The sequence below is a fragment of the Uloborus diversus genome, chromosome 9, assembly GCF_026930045.1.
Source record: "Uloborus diversus isolate 005 chromosome 9, Udiv.v.3.1, whole genome shotgun sequence".
Lineage (NCBI taxonomy): Eukaryota > Metazoa > Arthropoda > Arachnida > Araneae > Uloboridae > Uloborus > Uloborus diversus.
In genome coordinates, this window is record NC_072739.1 from 96,017,108 (window position 1) to 96,036,077 (window position 18,970).

The 18,970-nt window shown below is 31.9% G+C and overlaps 1 protein-coding gene across 1 annotated transcript in view; it reads left to right on the plus strand.

Moving 5' to 3' along the window:
* Positions 1-18,970, plus strand: part of LOC129229317 (short-chain specific acyl-CoA dehydrogenase, mitochondrial-like) — a 44,221-nt gene that overhangs the window by 992 nt on the left and 24,259 nt on the right. Inside the window, 2 exon segments of the mRNA XM_054863602.1 lie at positions 10,697-10,863; positions 17,611-17,760. Coding sequence (XP_054719577.1) covers positions 10,697-10,863; positions 17,611-17,760 — 317 coding nt within the window.

Here is an 18,970-nt window from a genome sequence, read left to right on the forward strand (position 1 = left end):
GTATTTCATGGCTTCTCCCCTCTCCGCATCTCTTAAAACACGCAAAATAATATTAATCGACGTTTTAATTAACTTGTCGGCTTTTTTTGAGTCGTAGAAAGATGAGACCGGGCGAATGAGTGCCACGTGAAATTTCGAATTAATCGTTAGCTTCTTCGATTTTTCACTCTCTGTGGTTCTCGGAGATAAGGTTTTCACACAGAATAGATTAGCGCTTCTCAATCTTTTTTGACCAGAGGACGGACGAAAGCTTTTAAAAAATAATTCGCGGACCGCTGATTTTCTTTTTCTTTCTTCTTTTCGTAAAAGAAAAAAACTGTGGATCTTTTTTTTCCTTTTTTTACTAAACATAATGATAGTAATAATATAATAAAAGAATTGCGAAAAATACGAATAAAACTTTACTTGGTGTTAAAGAACTATTACAAAAATAGTTTAATGTTAAGAATAAGATAAGTAATTATTGCAATAATTATACAGAAGTAATAAACGTTGCTGAAAAATCACTGAAAGTACGAAAATTAATCACAAATTTACGTAAAAGATGTATGGAGAAGGATTTTTTTTCTTTGGGTGTTTTCTTTCTTTTTTTTTTTTTGAGTAAGAAACTTTCTTTAGTGTGGACAAGAAACCACCGCACCGGTTGAGAATCACTGGAATAGGTGATTTTCTTTTCGTTGCTAATATGATCTGTGCGGTTAGGTTCACGTAATTTGAACTCTGAAATTAATTTTCATCAGTGGCAATCAACCTGGTCAATAAATACCGCTCACTAGTGGGCGTTTCTGTTTTTATGGTGGGGCGTAGTAGTTTTACCTGATGCAGCAGAGTTTTTTCATCATTATTATTTACGCAATCTGGGATTAAGCACAGTGGGGCATATGTAAAAGAAAAAAAATGAAAGCGTGATTTATACGCTGAGTACGGTACTTAAAAAAAAAAAAAATAGTTATTTAAGCGAGGCTTTAACTTTTGCGATTTTTACGAGGCCGTTGTAATTGTGAAAATTTAAGCCTCGTGAAATATTATATATATTTTTTAAACGGATAATTTGCGAAATCAGCGACAGCTTAATTTTTGCAAAAATTACGGCTTGCAAAAATAAGTGTTTTTGAAGTATTTGTTATTATTATTATTTTTTTTTTTTTTTGAAATTTTTCTTGTGAAGAAAAAGCAAAAAAGTAAAGAAATAGTTATACTTCTTTTTCCTAATACCTTCGTTCAAAGGATTGAATCCAAACAGCTTTTGTTGTTATTTTAGCGTCGGTGAGAGGTGCTAACTGACGGAACGTCTCCTATTTATTTGAAGAAAAAAAATCATAACTTTTATCTCATTTTCCATTCAAACGAAATTATTTTCAGCAAAAAGTACTTATTTACGCGAGGCTTTAACTTTCGTGATTTTCGGGAGCCCTTAATAATTGCGAAAATTAAAGCCTTCAGAAATGTTTGAACGCTATAATCAACTTTCGGTTCTATTCATTGTAAAATTCGCTTAATTTTCAGCTCGCGAAATCAACCTTATCTCCGTTTTCGTGAAAATTATGACTCACGAAAATAAGTACTTTTGCAGTATTTGAAGCCTTATATATTTATTTGCTATGTGTTTCCGAATGAAAACGGATCCTGCATCTTTTAAATACATTAGATCCTAATGTATAGATTGCCATTTATGTGCAACGGGTGGCGGTTAACGTAGATAAAAAAGTGGGCGGTAGGTATCCAAAGGTTGACTACCGTTGATATGTTACAGTAAAATTAAGTACTACAGTTCGAATCTTATTGGCCCTTTACACTTTCAAAATTATATAAGTTGTGACGTAGTCTTGAGAGGCGGATGTATAAAACTTATGGCAGTGAACGAAGCAATGAGTACTTTTTAAAATTTTCAACATTTAGACATTTTTTCAAGGTGGGAAAATAGTTCTTAATGTTTTTTAGAGACGGGAAACTCATTTTGGAGGAGTGAAATACACAAAAATGGACGAGGGCCATAATAGTGTTTTTTTTTTTTTTTTTTTTTTTAAACTCTCTTTTAAGGATGAAATGGCAAATGGCAGAGAACGAAGTAATGAGTAAAATTTTGAACAATTAAAATGTTTAACGCTTTATGTTTTTTATTTTTTTATTTTTTAAAGAAACATTGTTATGAAATATTTTAAAATTTGTAACCCTTCGTTACACCACACTTCGTTATATCACTCATTCGGATGTATCGTGCTTTTTGTTGTCTCCCGAAAAATTAAATGCAAATAAAACCTTACTTTAAGTTTAAGACCTCTGAAGTAAACGTACTGCATTCCCCAGGAATCGTCGTATCATCTTTTTTTATTTAAGTAAATGAACAATATTGGTGATTTCAATTTCCCTAGACTCACTATCGTAAGCTGAGTCTTTGGGTTTTTATTTACCAATAGATGATAGAAATATTTAAAATACATTTTTCCATCTTAAACAAACAACTGCAAACGGCATTTTTTTCTGCAATGTTTAATACGAAAGTTGTCCCGTGATAATAAACGAAATTCTTTGTAGGTTCTCACATCATTTATTTGTACGTTAAATGAATACTTGCTTGGCATTACCTCGGTTATATCGATGTTACGAATATATCGCGTGCCAATATATTACGGATTTTGTGCTCTAATTTCGTTGAAATTGATTAGCATAAATATAATTTAAGTTATATTAGGGGAAATTTTCAGAGTTAAAGTATTCACAATTTTTCAACTCTCAAAACCCACTTTCAGTATCAGTCCCCCTCAGATGGGGGTCATCCGCGGTGGACCCCCAACCCATAGTGACGCCAGCCATAACTTAGGCAGCTAATAACCATCGGGTTCCGTAATAATGCTTACAATCTATCTGCATATTTTCACATTAGGCGTTTTGTCTATCTCGACCAGTCTACAGACCAAGAGATAACTCCTTGCCTCTTTCTCAATTTTCAGTGATGAATCAGTTATGATGAAAATACTATCGATATTAAAAAGTTTTCTCTAAATATTTTGGTAGCCGCCCTCATTCGAAACGGTTTGTGAATTTGTTGCTGAAATTGCTGTTGCTAATTTGTTTTTCAAAAGTAAAATTAGAAAATAAATGTTAATAATGCAGCTACATCTCCTCCGTGTCACGAAAATTTTGAAGAATAATTCAGAGAAAGAATAATAAATGCATCAAGTCTGAAACAGAGTAAGTCAGTGTATTTCTGTATAACACTTTTTAAAGAGCTTTTCAGAAGAAGAGTAACAAATTAAAAAAAAAAAAAAAAAACTAAGCGCTTTTGAAAAGTGCTTAGTATTTTTCAAAAAAAAAAAAAAAAAACTGTTACATTATTCTTTTAGTGTAAATGTATTCCAGAAATAGTATTATGTTACCATCATGTAACTTCACCTTATTTTTTCACATAAATGCTCTATACTAAAGCAAAATAAAAAAAAGAAAGAAAAAAAAAAAAAACTACTTATGTGCGTAAAACTTTAAGCAATTGACTCTAAAAATTAAGCCTTGTTCCTCTCTAGGATTTATTTGCGTGCTGATTTAATTAAATCCTTTTAAAAATTAAATGTTTCCCTAACTAATATATGTTTCATGACATACACGTTACTCGTGATAAAGATCATATGTCTCTTTACTTACTTCCGTTATCTATTATTGGCATATATCCAATACCACACTGAGGATAAAATCCTACGAGAGCACTAATAGTGAATAAATTTCATGCTAGCTCCAGAGATGCATTCACTCAAAATTTTCATTATGATTACTATTAATACTACTGTAGTAAGGTAACGAATATTTGTAACAATGGGTTTTATATCTTACTTAGCAAAATACTCTTGAGGATTATTTTTCTACTAGAAAATCGCCCTTCATGGTATGACGGGTGCAAATTGCTCCTTTATTAGAAAGATTCCTGTAAGTTTTGACGTATTCAAATTAATACAGACGGGAGAGAAATTTTTAATATTGATTAGAAGAAAATCAAATTCATCATGACCATATTACCTTAAAACGAACCGCGAAGTTATTTTTATTCAATGTCTGACCAGCAAAGCAGTTGCTTATAAGATCTAGTTTTGCCTTGTTAAAACAATCACTTCTCTGCTTTTAAATCACTGCCAAAAATATCATCTTTCTTTTTTTTTAATTACTGAATTTTAAGTGATGCAACAATGAAACAACGCCGTCTTGCAAGCTATCGTGCGAGTTTCATCGTTGGTGACGTCAGTGCTACTCGATCAGTGAATTGGCTATTATATATATGAGGATAGATAGGGGATGTTCCAACTTAGGTCTTTGCCTAAGTTGGAAGTTATATTTGCTCCTTGGGAAAAAAATAGGGGTAAAAAGCAGTAAATTTCATGTAATTTCCCTACTAAATGACGAAATATAAAAATCCTGTTGTTAAGAAAAGTAGTTACCGTGAAACATCAGTATTAATAGTAATCACAATGAGAATTTTGAACAAAGTCTTCCCTGAAACAAATATAAAACTTATACCCTATCATCGTTCTAGAGGTAGTTTTTATCTTCATCTGTCAATAATAGATAATGGGGCTGCTTAAGGGGACATATTATTTTTATCGCGAGCAATGTATCACGTATTGTTGTAAAATATAAATTAGTTAGGGAACCCGATAATATTTAAATGACTAGAAAATCGTCCGTCAAGGTATGGTGATGCTATTTTGATAGCTGAAAATTTAACCTTAACTCCAGTGGATTGACCCTAAACTTCAGTAGATAGAGTTCATTATTGATCACTTTTTCGTTTCTTCATTCCCCTGAAATGAGTCTTAACAGTAAAACATTTAATTCAGCCTTATCACAATAAAGCCTTTCCCTGAATGTTAAACATTATCAAAGAGTATTATCAAAGTATCATGCCGTGGCGCGAGTTTCATTGTTGATGACGTCAGGAGCGTTACTCGATCATTGGCTATTTTATCTCTCTCTCTCTCTCCCTATATATATATATATATATATATATATATATATATATATATATATATATATATGTATGAGGATTCTAAAATTCTAAAATGTGAATACAAATAAACCCCTGAGACGAACAAGGATTAGTTTTTATTAGTGCCAATCGATTTCAATTTTAGACGTGTTGATAGTATTTCATCTTTTTTTTTCTTTCATTTTTTAAAAAAGTTTGAGGCATTTATATGAAAAAATGGTGCAAAGTTTCACGACGAAAACATCATTACCATTTCTGAAATACATTTGAGGCAATGAGAAGCAAAGAGATGTAAGTGACATAATTAAAAATTTGGAGATACCCATGAGAAATGATAGGTAAACTTCTCCTCTGTCTTTTAGCAAGAGATAGTACTAGTAGCTGTAGTAGGTGCTGTTATACAGCCTGATTTTGGAAAACATTTCAATGAAAGACTTCCGAGGATCTTGTCTTTAAACGCGTTTTACTTAAAACTTTAAAATGTCCACTTACATCCCTTTGCTCATCATGATGCAAAAATATTTTTTCAACAGCAATAGAACCGACTTCAAAACTGCAGCAGGAAATAGCTAAAAAATAAAAAACAATTTTACTCTTTGAACATTATCGATACTACTTTTTAACATAATTTTTGAAGTTTACGAAGCTCGTTCATGAAATTACATTAAAACGTAATCTAACCAGTCAGCTTTTCTATTCGTTCACTTTGCGAGATCGGTGATAACCAATCTCGCTATTCGAACATGTTATCATAACTGCCCGCCCATTTTCACACCGATGAATTCCATGATTCCATATTCAATTTCATCTCCTTTTTACCATAGACGAGGACTCTCTTAAATTTCTTTTCTCCATCGTCGATGGTGGATAGGAAAAAATAAATGATTGTAATTACAAGCGTAATTAATTAAGCTAGTAACTTAATTTCAAAGCTGAACTCAAGCATGCATAGAATATGGGTTTTGGGCTTTAAAATTCTTAAGTGATATAGATTTTTGATCTTTTCAATGACTCGATTTATCAATTTAAGAACCTTTTTAAAAGCTTTTTTTTTAAATTCATTTTTGATATACTCACTCCACCGTTGGTGGGTGGGCAGAACAAGCTTTTTGATGCCAGAAAAAAAGTAATTATTAAAGTTCATTTGTAAAAAAGGTAACAAATTAACCTAAGCCTGAGGCATTTTTTTTACATAGGGAATATCTGAACAACGTTGCTGTTGCCAGTTGAGGAATTTTCTGTGCCATGGTAACAAACAATTTTCAAAACTTATCAGCTACTTAAAGTGATACAAGTATGGGGAGAGAAAATTGTAGAATGTCAAAGTACTCTGCTATCAAAAAAGAAAAAAAAAATGTTACAGATAAGAAAAATTTCAAAATCCAGCACATTAAGAGTGCTAATCAATATAGATTTCTCAAATTTGTGCTGCAACATCTTTTATGTAACATTGGTGGCATCATTTTCAAAACTCGAAATGGAGGCGCTATGAAGGATTTTGACTGAAGAAATATAACTCGAGCGTAGCGAGGTAATGTTTTTAGTTTTTGTTGCATTTAGCTTTAAGTTATTTTCAGTTTCTTACATAAATGCTAAATTGCTTTTAAACCTGAAAATAATCAATTGATGCTGTTCACCTGTCAGAATAGCAAGCTTCAGTGATTAGATAAAACTATTCAACCACTCGTGCATCGTTTCTACTGTATTTACAATTTGTTTTTCAAAACAAATTATTTCTCTCTTTATGCAGGTTTTTCTTCTTAATTTCTTTTTGCAGTTGGAATGTTTTTTTGAATAAGGGAGTCGGAGTCAAACTGATTTTGTGGCAAAGGAGTCGGAGTTGGAGCTGGTAATCGAAGTTCGAAAATTCATAACATAAATTAAAACTTTAGAGTGAAAATAAAAACAAATCATTTCAACAGCAACAACTATTTCACAGCAAAAACCAGAGCTCCGGAGTCAGAGTCGATCTGATTTTGGGGTAAATACGTCGGAGATATTTGTTGAAGGCTAAAAATTCTAAGATTTGGAGTCGGAGTCGGTTATTTTCCCTCTAAGTCCGCAACTCTGCCAGTGCTTGCAGACTCTAGTCGGAGTCGGAGTGAAATGCTCTATAGTTATCGAAGTTGGAGTTGGAGCCGGAGGCGATCATTTTTTCTCCGACTCCGCACCCTTGTAACAACGATAAAATTAAAAATTTAAAAAAAACCCCGACTGAGTTGCAACTGTAGAATCAAGAAGGAAAATTGAAAATCCTTTTAAAAACCATATATTATTAAAAATCAATATCAAGTATTTTATTTGCTATTAAATAGAATTTCAATAACCTTCAAGGAATGAGTTTTCATTCAATGTTTACCACTAAAATGATTTTTATCGGATATTGTTCCAGATCTTCCCTAAATACCAACCCATCCTTCCAAACAAAAATAAGCCCTTTTTTTTTGAATATGCATTGAATTTAAGCTTTTTAGAGTGCCGCGACCTACTGTTTTCAAGATTTAGTTGTCTTGTTACTTTATTTTAAAGTAAGCAAAAAAAAAAAAAAAAAAAACTAATATGATGGTAATGACAGCAATAAAATTTTTTCTACTTAATTACTTAATTTGATAGCTACACATCTAAGCAAGACGCATGAAGATTTCCAAACAGACTTTAGGTGACTGCTACTAAAACTGAATACTGTTTGGGTTAATAGTACCACCAAGTAGTTATGAAAAAGTGTAAAAACTGTTGGATGGTAATGATGCAAAATGTCAGGAACAAATTAAAACTGTTTCACTAAAATTTCAAAATTGCAATCAAACAAAAAAGAAATTTTGTTTTGAATTTGATTATTTGAGGCAATTATGAAGAAATTTTTTCAAGGCATTTTTTTTTTCTTTGCAGTATAGTTAGATCACAAAAGACAAACATTGAGTCGAGGGACAGTGGATGGTAATGACTTTTTAGTATATCTTTTTAGTCTCATCAAAAATAGGTATTGTCTATCACTGTTAAATCCATGTTATTTTGTTCGGTAGAAGGTGACAAATAAATAGTACAGTTGAGAACCAATTATCCGGGAAGTTCGGGACCATCGCTATCCCGGATATCTGAATTTCCCGGTTTTCTGGATTGCTAAAAAGCGCTATTGGCCGATTGTTTGTAAAATTTAAATTACTATATAATAAATAATTAAGCATATTAAAATAAGAAGAAAACAATTCAGAAATGCTTATGAATATCGAAATATAAAAAACTATTATTGTGAGAATAATTTAAACACTAAAAAACTTAAGTTATTCATAATACATGAGACCCTCACATTCTGTTTGGAAAAGAAAAAAAAATCCACCACTTTTCGATGTTTTAAAACGAAAGAAAATGAAGGGAAGGGCAAAAAATAAGTTTTTGAACCTAAATCTGCAAATTTCTACTATGTGTATAAAAAAAATTCGCTTTCTATGCGACAATATTCATTTCCTTAGCTATCAATTAGAATAAAACACGAAAATTTCAAACTTACGAATGTACTTTTTAGTTCAAGAAAATATTTCGGAAATTTTGACCCGCATAAAGGATAACCATTTTAAGTTAGTGTTTGCAAACATTTTCTCGAGTTATGCGTGAGTAATATGTTGTTTATTAAGAAATCGTTCATATTCTTTTTGGTATTTCAAAAAAAGAAAAAAAAAAGCTTAATTTTTCAAAAATTGCCAAAATTGCTTATTTAAAAAAAATAACGGGAAAGTAGGGAAAAAGTTGCCGGTTTTCTGGTTTCCCGGTTTATTGGTTCCCGGATAAAAGGTTCTGCACTGTATTAAAAAAAAATAATTAAAAAAGATTTATGAGGTTGCAGCGAACATGAGACGGAGAATTCCACATTTCTAGAGAATGACCCGTTCGTTATACGTGTATGTATGTTATACACAGTTTAAGTCGGATCTCGATCAAATTTGTCAAGAAGGCACTCTGAGACCCGAGAAGGAACGTAGGGGGCGGGGGGGGGGGTTCAAACGCCAAAAAAAAGAATCGGATTGTTCGAATTTTAATTTTAGGACCCGAAAATGGCATTTTTCTAGGATATGAGAGCGCGAAAATTAAAATAAAATAATCAATGAAAAGCCCTGATTTTTCTGCACCAGATAAAATTTATTCCAAGGTGATTAGAACGTGAATTTAATAGTTTTTAATTAATTTCATGCAAAAATGTAGGTAAGTCTTGAATTAGAAATTTATTGTTGATCGCGGTCATTGTTGAACGATGCTTTCATTAAAATTTGTAGCAATGAAGCAAATCATTGAGAATAAAGATGTATTGCCATTTTTTTCTCGAATATGAACAAACAAAATCGTGGCTTTTGTTTTAAGGCCCTTCCTGTAATGAGGGGATTTAAAAGGTTTCCATTTTGGTTATTTTTTCGCAATCTGTCAGACATTTTACAGATTTTTTCGTTCAAGCCTAATTGTTGAACACGCATCACTTGAAATAACTTTTATTTTCGAGGTAAACCGTACAAAGCCGGGCGACGCAGCTAGTCCATGAATAAAATAAGGTTTCGTGGGGCATGCCTGACCCACAGGTCATAGGTTTGTCTCTGATCTAGAAGCTTCATCTCTTTTCCCTGTTGAATCAATCGTATTGTTGTTGCTTTTGTATTTATATCTTTATTGAATTAGGTAGAGATGAAATTCTAAAATTGTTTCAATCTGAATTAGGGTACACTTTTTTTTTAATTTTGTGTTCTTTCAACAGTTTGTAAGTTTATGAGTTGCTGATGTGGCATAAACGATATTTTACATTTTTGCAACACCGATTTATGAAAGGGATTCGTTTGCACGATCTATTTTTTCATGTTAGTTGTTGCTTTAAATTCTAATTAATATAAAGAAAATGTATCCATTTAACTTCTTGTATCGTTATTACAAATGTTTTTTTTTTTTTTAATTTTTTTTAAAGAACTAATTATTTTGCTTCACAAAATTTGACAAATTTCAGAATCAGGCGTTTCATTCAGTTCATAGTTGAAATTTTACTGTAAATTAAAGTTTTTACTAACCGTTCAAACAATATGAAATTTTGACAGAATTTATTTTTTACGTATTTACTTAAAAGATTTGAAAATGAAATCGAGATTATGTCCAGCTTTTCTAGCATTTTTCGCGAAAGACTTTCGGAGGTTTTACCTCACGATTAAGTCGGATCGTCCAGTTTTAGACATCGTTTCGTGTACAGAATTCCTCTAACTCAAACGAGTGTACATGGTACTTATTTCAATGAAAGTTCGAAACTTTCTACAAATAACTATCAAGACAATCGTTCTATGTTTTCACATCCACAGTCAGGGGCACCCCGTACTTCAATTTTTGGGAAGGTGGAAATTTTCCATTTGCCGAATGGAACTCCAATATTTCGCCGAATTGCCAGACAAAATTTGTGGAATATGGACACACAACGATCTCCCATCAGGGCGCCCCTATCCACTGTGTGTTGAAATTTTAGGCAGCGATCCGAAATTTAACGAAGTGCGGGGTTGTCGAACTTAAAATACTAAACTATATAAATAATTATTTTGTTTATTATTTTATTTTAACCATTCGTACCTTCGTACCTGCCAGAAACCTCTTGAGTTGTATATTTGATTTGGGACCAAGGCAGTTAGTAACAAAGAATATTGTGTTGTGTAAAACACTGCCAAACCTTTTTCTTTGTTGTAAATTAATTATTAATTTTTTCAGCAGGGCACATGAGATCTTCCAAACATGCAGCTCTTCGAACTATATCCAACTGTTATAGTTTGCCTGATACTCACAAGATGCTACAGAAAACGTGCCGGGAATTTGCCGAAAAAGAGCTACAACCAGTAGCTGCAAAATTTGATAAAGAGCACTTATTTCCAAAGGAACAAGTAACATAATTTTCCTATAATATCAGAATTAAGAGTACACATTTTTCAAGTGGAGAGTTTTGCCGTTTTGCGTTAGTTATTTGTCAACACATAAAACTTCATTTTATTCGTTATTTTTTAAAATTGCAATACTATTTCTATTAACTTCTTCTTATTAAGGATTTCTGTTCAGGCCTATAGTACCATACTCCTACTCACATATAGGCAGGCTTTGGAAAAGCTCATCTTGGTTTGATGATATGCCCGGGCCTTTTCGGGTTTTGATGAAAAACCAAGTCGTTTCAGGTTTTTCCCAAAATGTTTTTTTTTTTTTTTTCAATTTCTATTTAAATATTGCATCATATCAATGTTAGGCTATTTTTACTGTCACAAAGTTTTTATAATTCACTAATCAGGAATCTGCTTTTTATTATTATTATTATTATTATTTTTGATACTAAAATGCAGGGGTGTAAACAGAAATTTTGGGGCCCGCCACAGATGACTTTTGCGGGCCCCTCTCCATATTGTTCACCCTATATCCTTGCAAGTATATTTCACCCCTCATTTTAAAAATCTCGGGCCCCTTTCAGACTCGGGTCCGGGCCAACAGGTGTCCTTTCTTCCCCTTGTGCACGCCCCTTCTCAAATGTAATTAAAAAATATCAAAATTAAAGAAAGAAATCAAACATAAATTTAAAATCAATCACATATTTACATTGAACTATTCTAAAAAAACCTGTTTTTTCTAAAATGGGATTATTTAAGAAGTAAACATTTAATTCTATTTAGAATCAAATTATGACTAACCTTTGAAAAAAGTTCCCTTTGCAAGCCAGAGAGACATTTTGTACTGAAATACACCGCCAGCTCAGTCATTCCAGCCGAGGACTGCAGTTTCGTGCCAGCTGAGTCACTTCCTATGCCGGACTGATAAGTGCTAATAAGCACGAAACTGCAGTCGTCGGCTGGAATGACTGAGCTGGCGGTGTATTTCATGTATTTCTGCTTTAGCCCTGGCTATTGGGCGGTAACGTACTGAAAATTTTGTACTGAGTCTTACAAAGGTAAAATTATAGTCGGCAGGAATTTTTTTTTAGCTCCAGCCTAATTGAAAACTGAAGTTGATAAAAAAAGTCTTTACATTGAACTGTTTGATGGACATAATTCCTCTCAGAACTCAATTATTAAAAAATGAGAGTAATAATTTAAAAGTTCCTGAAAGAAAATTTCCTCTTACGGTTTAGAAAATTTTAAAACAGCGGTTCTCTACCTGTTTTAAAACACGGTGGCGTAAAAGGATTTCAAAGAAGACGTGAATGTATAAAATATTAAAGTAAAATAGTAAAACTAACTATACTCAATATTTTATTAGCTCAGTTTTTGAGTCACATGTAAATGCTTTTGACATTATCGCCATTATTTAAGGTTTTTTGTGCATTTTTAAACCACTTATCCCTGTGAATCTGCCATTTGGAGCTTTAGTACCGTAAACAAGGGCTACTTTGGTCCTACGATCCTTCTTTGGCCCAAAGGAATAAAAAGATACAACGTTTTCTGTAAACTTTCAGTAGGCAATTTTTTAACATATTTTGACAGTATCCGTTAGAGAGCAACCCCAAGCACTCATTAATGTATACCAAGCTTGATAGCTCTCCCCAAGGAGCAAAACCATTGGTTTTGTGTTCCTTGTGCTAACAGTTGGCTTTATATACCTCTCAGTCTTTTACACGTAGAAGCAGTTCGACATCAGGCAAAAGTTTGTTAAGTACCTATTTATGAATAATATTCAATACTTTATGTAGTAACACAGTTGTACATCTCATTTCTGTTCAGGTTTTTATTACAAAATTTCATAATAATAACGTATCTCCTAAACTAAAAATTACGACCTACTTTGACCCAGCAAAAAATCAGTCAGAGAGATTTGGAAAGGAAAAGATTAGTTAAAAGTAAAACTCTTAACAGGAAAAACCTGGAATTCTGAGCAACGGATGAGAAGAGTGTGCAAAAAAGGTTTCCACTACTTAGAAATATGAATAAAATTATCGAGAAAGGATGAGAAAATTCTAAAATGTGGGTCAAAGTAGCCCGTGTTTAAGGTATACATGAAATCAAAATATCGAGTTGGTTATCGAAAATGACCTGAAGTGTTATTTATCATAGTCACACCCTAGTTTCAAAATACTTGAGGAGGACAAATAGTAGCATTTGTTATTATTAAGTTATTAAGTTAAATTTTGTAGTAAGTTACCGCCCTAAGCCAGAGCCAAGGCAGAAATACTTAAAATACACCGCCAACTCAGCTATTCCATCCAAGGACTGCAGTTTCGTGCTTTTTAGCACTCAGCCTGGAATAGGAACTACCTGAGCTGGAGGCGAAAACCTCTTAAGGGAACCAAGACAGCCAAACAAACTGGTAGCTCCCTTAAATAGGTTTTTCGCCTCCAGCTGAGGTAGCTCCTATTCCAGGCTAATGTGTACTAAAAAGCACGCAACTTCTGTCCTCGGATGGAATAACTGAGCTGGCGGTGTATTTTAAGTATTTCTGCTTTAGCCCTGGCTTAGGGCGGTAACTTACTACAAAATACCATGCTTTGCCATCAGTCATTGAGTTGAACAGCACCATTGCTGTGGTCACTCATCTGGTGAGCTAATTTTACATGAGCTACCAGTTTGTTTGACTCTCCTGGCTCCCTTAAGAGGTTTTTCGCCTCCAGCTCAGGTAGTTTTTATTTCTGGCTGATGAGTGCTAAAAAGCACGAAGCTGCAGTCCTCAGATGGAATAACTGAGCTGGCGGTGTATTTTAAGTATAAAGTTAAGTGTATCAATATTAATTTTTGCGTACGAAATTACCTATATATCAATTCAGTTGCTAGTTTCAGGTATCCGAACCAGCATCAATTTTTATATATTACGATTGCACTGCTCTGTATTTTACAGAATATGGGGGGGGGAGGGGACTTACATCAGCGTTCTTCAAAGGGGGATGCAGAGTCTAAAAGGTTGAGAACCTCTGTTTTAAAAGATATTGATCTACTACGACTGTATATATGTAGACATCATTCTGCGTTCTTGTAAATCGAGTACTTTCTGAACTAATATGGAGACTAAATAACTAAATTCTTCAATTCTGAATTTAATTTCAACACATTTTATTTTTTGCGTCAGTTTACACATGCCATATTGCCATTACTAATATACGTTGTTCAATATATATATATATATATATATATATATATATATATATATATATATATATATATATATATATATATATATATATATATATATATATATATATATATATATATATATATATATATATATATATATATATATATATATATATATATATATATATATATATATATATATATATATATATATAATATTGACGGTTGAAAAATATAAATTTTTGCAATCGTCAATATTACTCTACTTGTAAACTGTGACTTTATTTGGAATTTTTAAGGTTCCAAAAAGTGATAGTTCGTTAAATTAAACATTATAAGGGTCATTCCATACAGATTCAACGGACCATTCAACGGTGCGCTCGACCATTTTAATTTTTTTTTGAAACACATATCCCAAAAAGATGCATATGAATGAATTAAAACCACTTTTATTTTTTCTCTAACCTTAACCCTTGATTTTTTAGAGGTCATCAAAAGTCATTTTCGTAGTCAAAAATGGGACTTTTAGACCTTTGCATTTTGGCCAAAATCTATTTGAATTACATTTATGGCAGTTAATTTTACGATTTGATGTTAAAGTGCATAAGATGATAGTCTTACATGCTGAGTTACGTGGCTGTAACTTAATAGTTAAAGTAATGGCAACAAGTTAAAGTTTAAGGTCAAATGTAAAAATTTTACTCATTTCAAAGGGGAAACACAAAATGAAATACGGCAAAAACTAATCACTGGAACTATGCTAATAAGAATATGTAACTGTTTCTGTGTGTTTTTTCACCCTTTACAGATTACAGCTTCTCAAAAAGCGGAAAAATGACAAAAATGACGTTTTTACACCCCTGTAGACCAAAAGGGAATGAAATTAAAAATAAAATTTCTTGCCAATTAAATATTCTATTCAAGTACTATACATGTTCTATGTATTGTTTTGTGTATTTGGTTTGTAAAATAGATACAGGTCTTTGAAATTGAGCAATTTTGCTAGTTAATTTACGCACTAAAACAGAAATGAAAAGTGTGAAAACTTCATTGTACTTTCTTAAAAGGCCTATATAATATATTATACTAGAAAAACATATTTTAATTTTTAAAAAAACTATTTTAAATTGATAACTTAGAAATATTTGGACATGAATGAGTAGTTCATACTTGATTGACAGCTTAAGTAGTTAATTTCTAGACTATACTGATGATCTACACATACACAGACACAAATTTTCAATGCATACAAACATACTCATTAACTTATGTAACTGTACATTAAATTATGTAACTTGCCTAAACACTTTCAAAAACATTATCTACATAGTTAAAAGGAAAAAATAGTGCGTTTTTCATTTCTTGCGTCAGTGCAGTTTTAAGAAAATGAACTCACACAGTAGTACTGTAGTTATGATGGTTACACAGTATGTGGCGTATACTTCACTCAAATACACAACAAAAATAGAAAGAACTTTGTTAATTTATGTAATCACAAAACGGATGTCAACTTGAGAGCTGAATGGCATTTCTATGCAATATCACATGGTAATGGACAATGTAAGGGAATCAGAGGAACCGTAAAAATAATTTATGCTATTAAGACTAGCTTGCAAGGAGAACTACTAGAAATCACATTTTAATTACTACAGAAATGTATACCTTCTGCATTTTTGCTACTAAACATTGTATATATTCTTGTGATCACTCCGTATATTAAACTAGCTGAAAAAATGCTACAAGAAAGGTTTGACTATGCAAATAAACTTCCTATACAACATCTAATCACTGCTTTATGCCACATTATTTAAATATTATCACAGAAATATTATTGTCCCCTAGCAATAGGTATGAAGAATAGTGTGTTACTAAAAAGACTATCAAAAGAAGATGTTCATTATTGTCAAAAAGGTTATTACATAGCTTGTGTTGATCACTAAATCTAGAACTTCTGTCATTGTCTTGGTTCTGGTTCAGTTTCAAAGTATCAAATTATGAATGTGCATTGGTAATGCATTTCAAAACGTCATATACTTGAGTCACCATTGCAACTATAGGACTACTAGATGAGTTAATTTTTAAAAACTACACTCAAACAAACAAACAAAAAAAAAAAAAATCACTTTTTGAAATTTAAATTTTGTATATATAATGTTTTTGCATATGTTTAAGGCAATTTGGATCTGTTAATATACAGAGTGTATGTTTGTATGTATTGAAACTTTGTGTGTGTAGATTATCAGTCTAGTCTATAAGTTAACTACTTAAGCTGTCAATCAAATCTGAACTATTCATTCATGTCCAAATATTTCTAAGTTATCAAATTAAAATAATTATTTTTAAACCTACAATATGTTTTTTCAGTATAATACATTATATAGAGGACAATATATGTAATTTAAGAAGGTGCAATGAAGTGTTCACACTTTTTTTTTCTGTTTTAGTCTGTGAATTAACTAGTAAAAGTGCTCAATTTCAAAGACCTGTATCTTTTTTACAAACCAAATACACAAAACAATACATAAAACGTGTTTAGTACTTGAATTGAATATTTAATTTTCAAAAAATTTTTTATTTTTAATTCCATCCCCTTTTGGTCTACAGGGGTCTAAAAATGTCATTTTTCTCAATTTTCCGATCTTTGAGGGGCTGTAATTTGTAAAGGGTAAAAAATCACACAATTACAGCTATATTTTCTCATTAGTGTGACTTCAGTGATTAGTTTTTGCCATATTTTACTTTGTGTTTTTATCCCCTAAGCTAGTTATAACCCTTTGAAATGAGTAAAAATTTTACATTTGACCTTGAACTTTGGCCTGCTGCCATTATTTTAATTATTAAGTTACAGCTACATAACTCAGTGTGTGAGACTACTATCGTATTTACTTTAACATCAAAATCTAAAATGTTCTGCCGTGTTTGTTATTCAATTAGATTTGGGCCAAAATGCAAAGGTCTAAAAGTCCCATTTTTGACTACGAAAATGACTTTTGATGACCACTAAAAAATCAAGGGTTAAGGTTAGAGAAAAAATAAAAGTGGTATTAAACATCATTCATATGCATCGTTTTGGGATATGAGTTTCAAAAAAATTAAAAATGGTCGAGCACACTCATCCGTTGAATCTGTATGGAATGACCCTATATTGATGTTGAATTCTTTTCTGTCGGTATGCAAAAAAACTAGCCAACAAGAAGTTTTTTTAGTCACCCGGATAGTCTGGCGCCAGGAGTTTGTCGAACCTTGGCTATTTAATACATTTTTTAAAACTTGTTTCTTCCAGTGTTATTCTGTCATATCTTATGACTAAATTTAAAGATGCATACAAGACATGTTAATAGCATACCATATAATAAAGTGATTCCGAAGTCAAACAGTTAACTTATGTGCATGAAATACACCGCCAGCTCAGTTATTCCATCCGAGAACTGCAGTTTCGTGCTTTTTAGCACTCATCAGCCCGGAATAGGAAGTAACTGAGGTGGAGGCAGAAAATCCCTTAAAGGAGTGTATTTTATGTATTTCTGCTTTATCCCTGGCTTAGGGCAGTAACTTGTGGCAAAAAAGTTAATTCATGTGTTCTATTTTTAGATCAAAAAGCTTGGTGAGTTAGGTTTGCTAGCAGTCAATGTTTCTGAAGATGCAGGTGGTGCTGGATTGGATTACTTAGCATATGTTATTGCTATGGAGGAAATTAGCCGAGGATGTGCATCTTGTGGGTGCATCATGAGTGTTCATAGTGTGAGTTATGTATTGAACTGAAAATTTGTTCTTCGTTTTAATCCGTTAGTAAGTAGTTAAAAGCATTTGTAAATTTGGAAACTGAATTGAAGATAAATCAAGGGCGGATCCAGGAAGTCTTCGAGGATGGGGGACAGAGGCGGACCAGTCAGATGGCCACCGTGATCCCCTGACCTGACTCCCCTGTATTTTTTTTTGTCGGGAAAAAAATGGAAAATTTTCGCTTTGTCCCATGTATGGGGCAAAGCGAAGAACTGAATATTTCTCTTATGAAATGTCTTTATTTGATTATTCAAAATATTTTGCATCAAATGAATGAATAAATAATCAAATAAATGAATAATGACACGGTAAATAAATTCTTAATTAATTGATGTAAAATATAAAATGTATGAGTGAATAAAATAGTGTAAGAATAAGAGAAAATAAGTGAATGACTGAATAAAATAATGAATTGAAAAACGAAGGAATGTAAATGAAATAATTATAAGTGATTTAATAAATGTATGAATAAGTAATCGAAATGAGCTATTTCGCTTTGCCCCAGTCAGTTTGCCCCTCGTGCACTTGAAAAATTGTGTTAAATATTTAAAACCAAAACAAGCCTATCATGAACTAGATACGTACTGCACTGGACATCAGCAGATCTTATTAACTGAATTAAGTTTTAATTGCAAAACCTTTATCATTTTATAAAGACAATTTTTTTTTTATAAACCACAAAAGATTACAATAACTGTATTTTTGATTTTATGTTTTCCTTGATTTTTAGATCTATTTATTTTTTGACTGGAATAATTGATATGTTTAAAAACATAGTTAAAATATTGCTGGATAGGTGGCACTGCAAACTGAAAATATTGTGACATTTCAATTAGCACCACTGTTTTACTTTACCCCTCATTTCCCTGCTAATAGATTGAGATTTTTTTTTTAGAAAAGGGAAGCAAGCACAGATTTGTACATGAAGTTACCAAATTCAATGTGGAAAAAAGAAAAATAAATAAATAAATTATTCATTTGAATTTTCACGTCTTGAATTCATTATATGTTTTTTTTTTTTTTTTTTGCAATCACGAATTTTTAGCAGCCATGTTTTTTGTATTCTCTAATATTAACCTTCCCCACTAAATTGTGTCGTAGTAAAAATCAACTTTAAAAGAGTTAAATTGATGATTTTGTGAGAGAAAGAAAATTTCTTACTTTATTT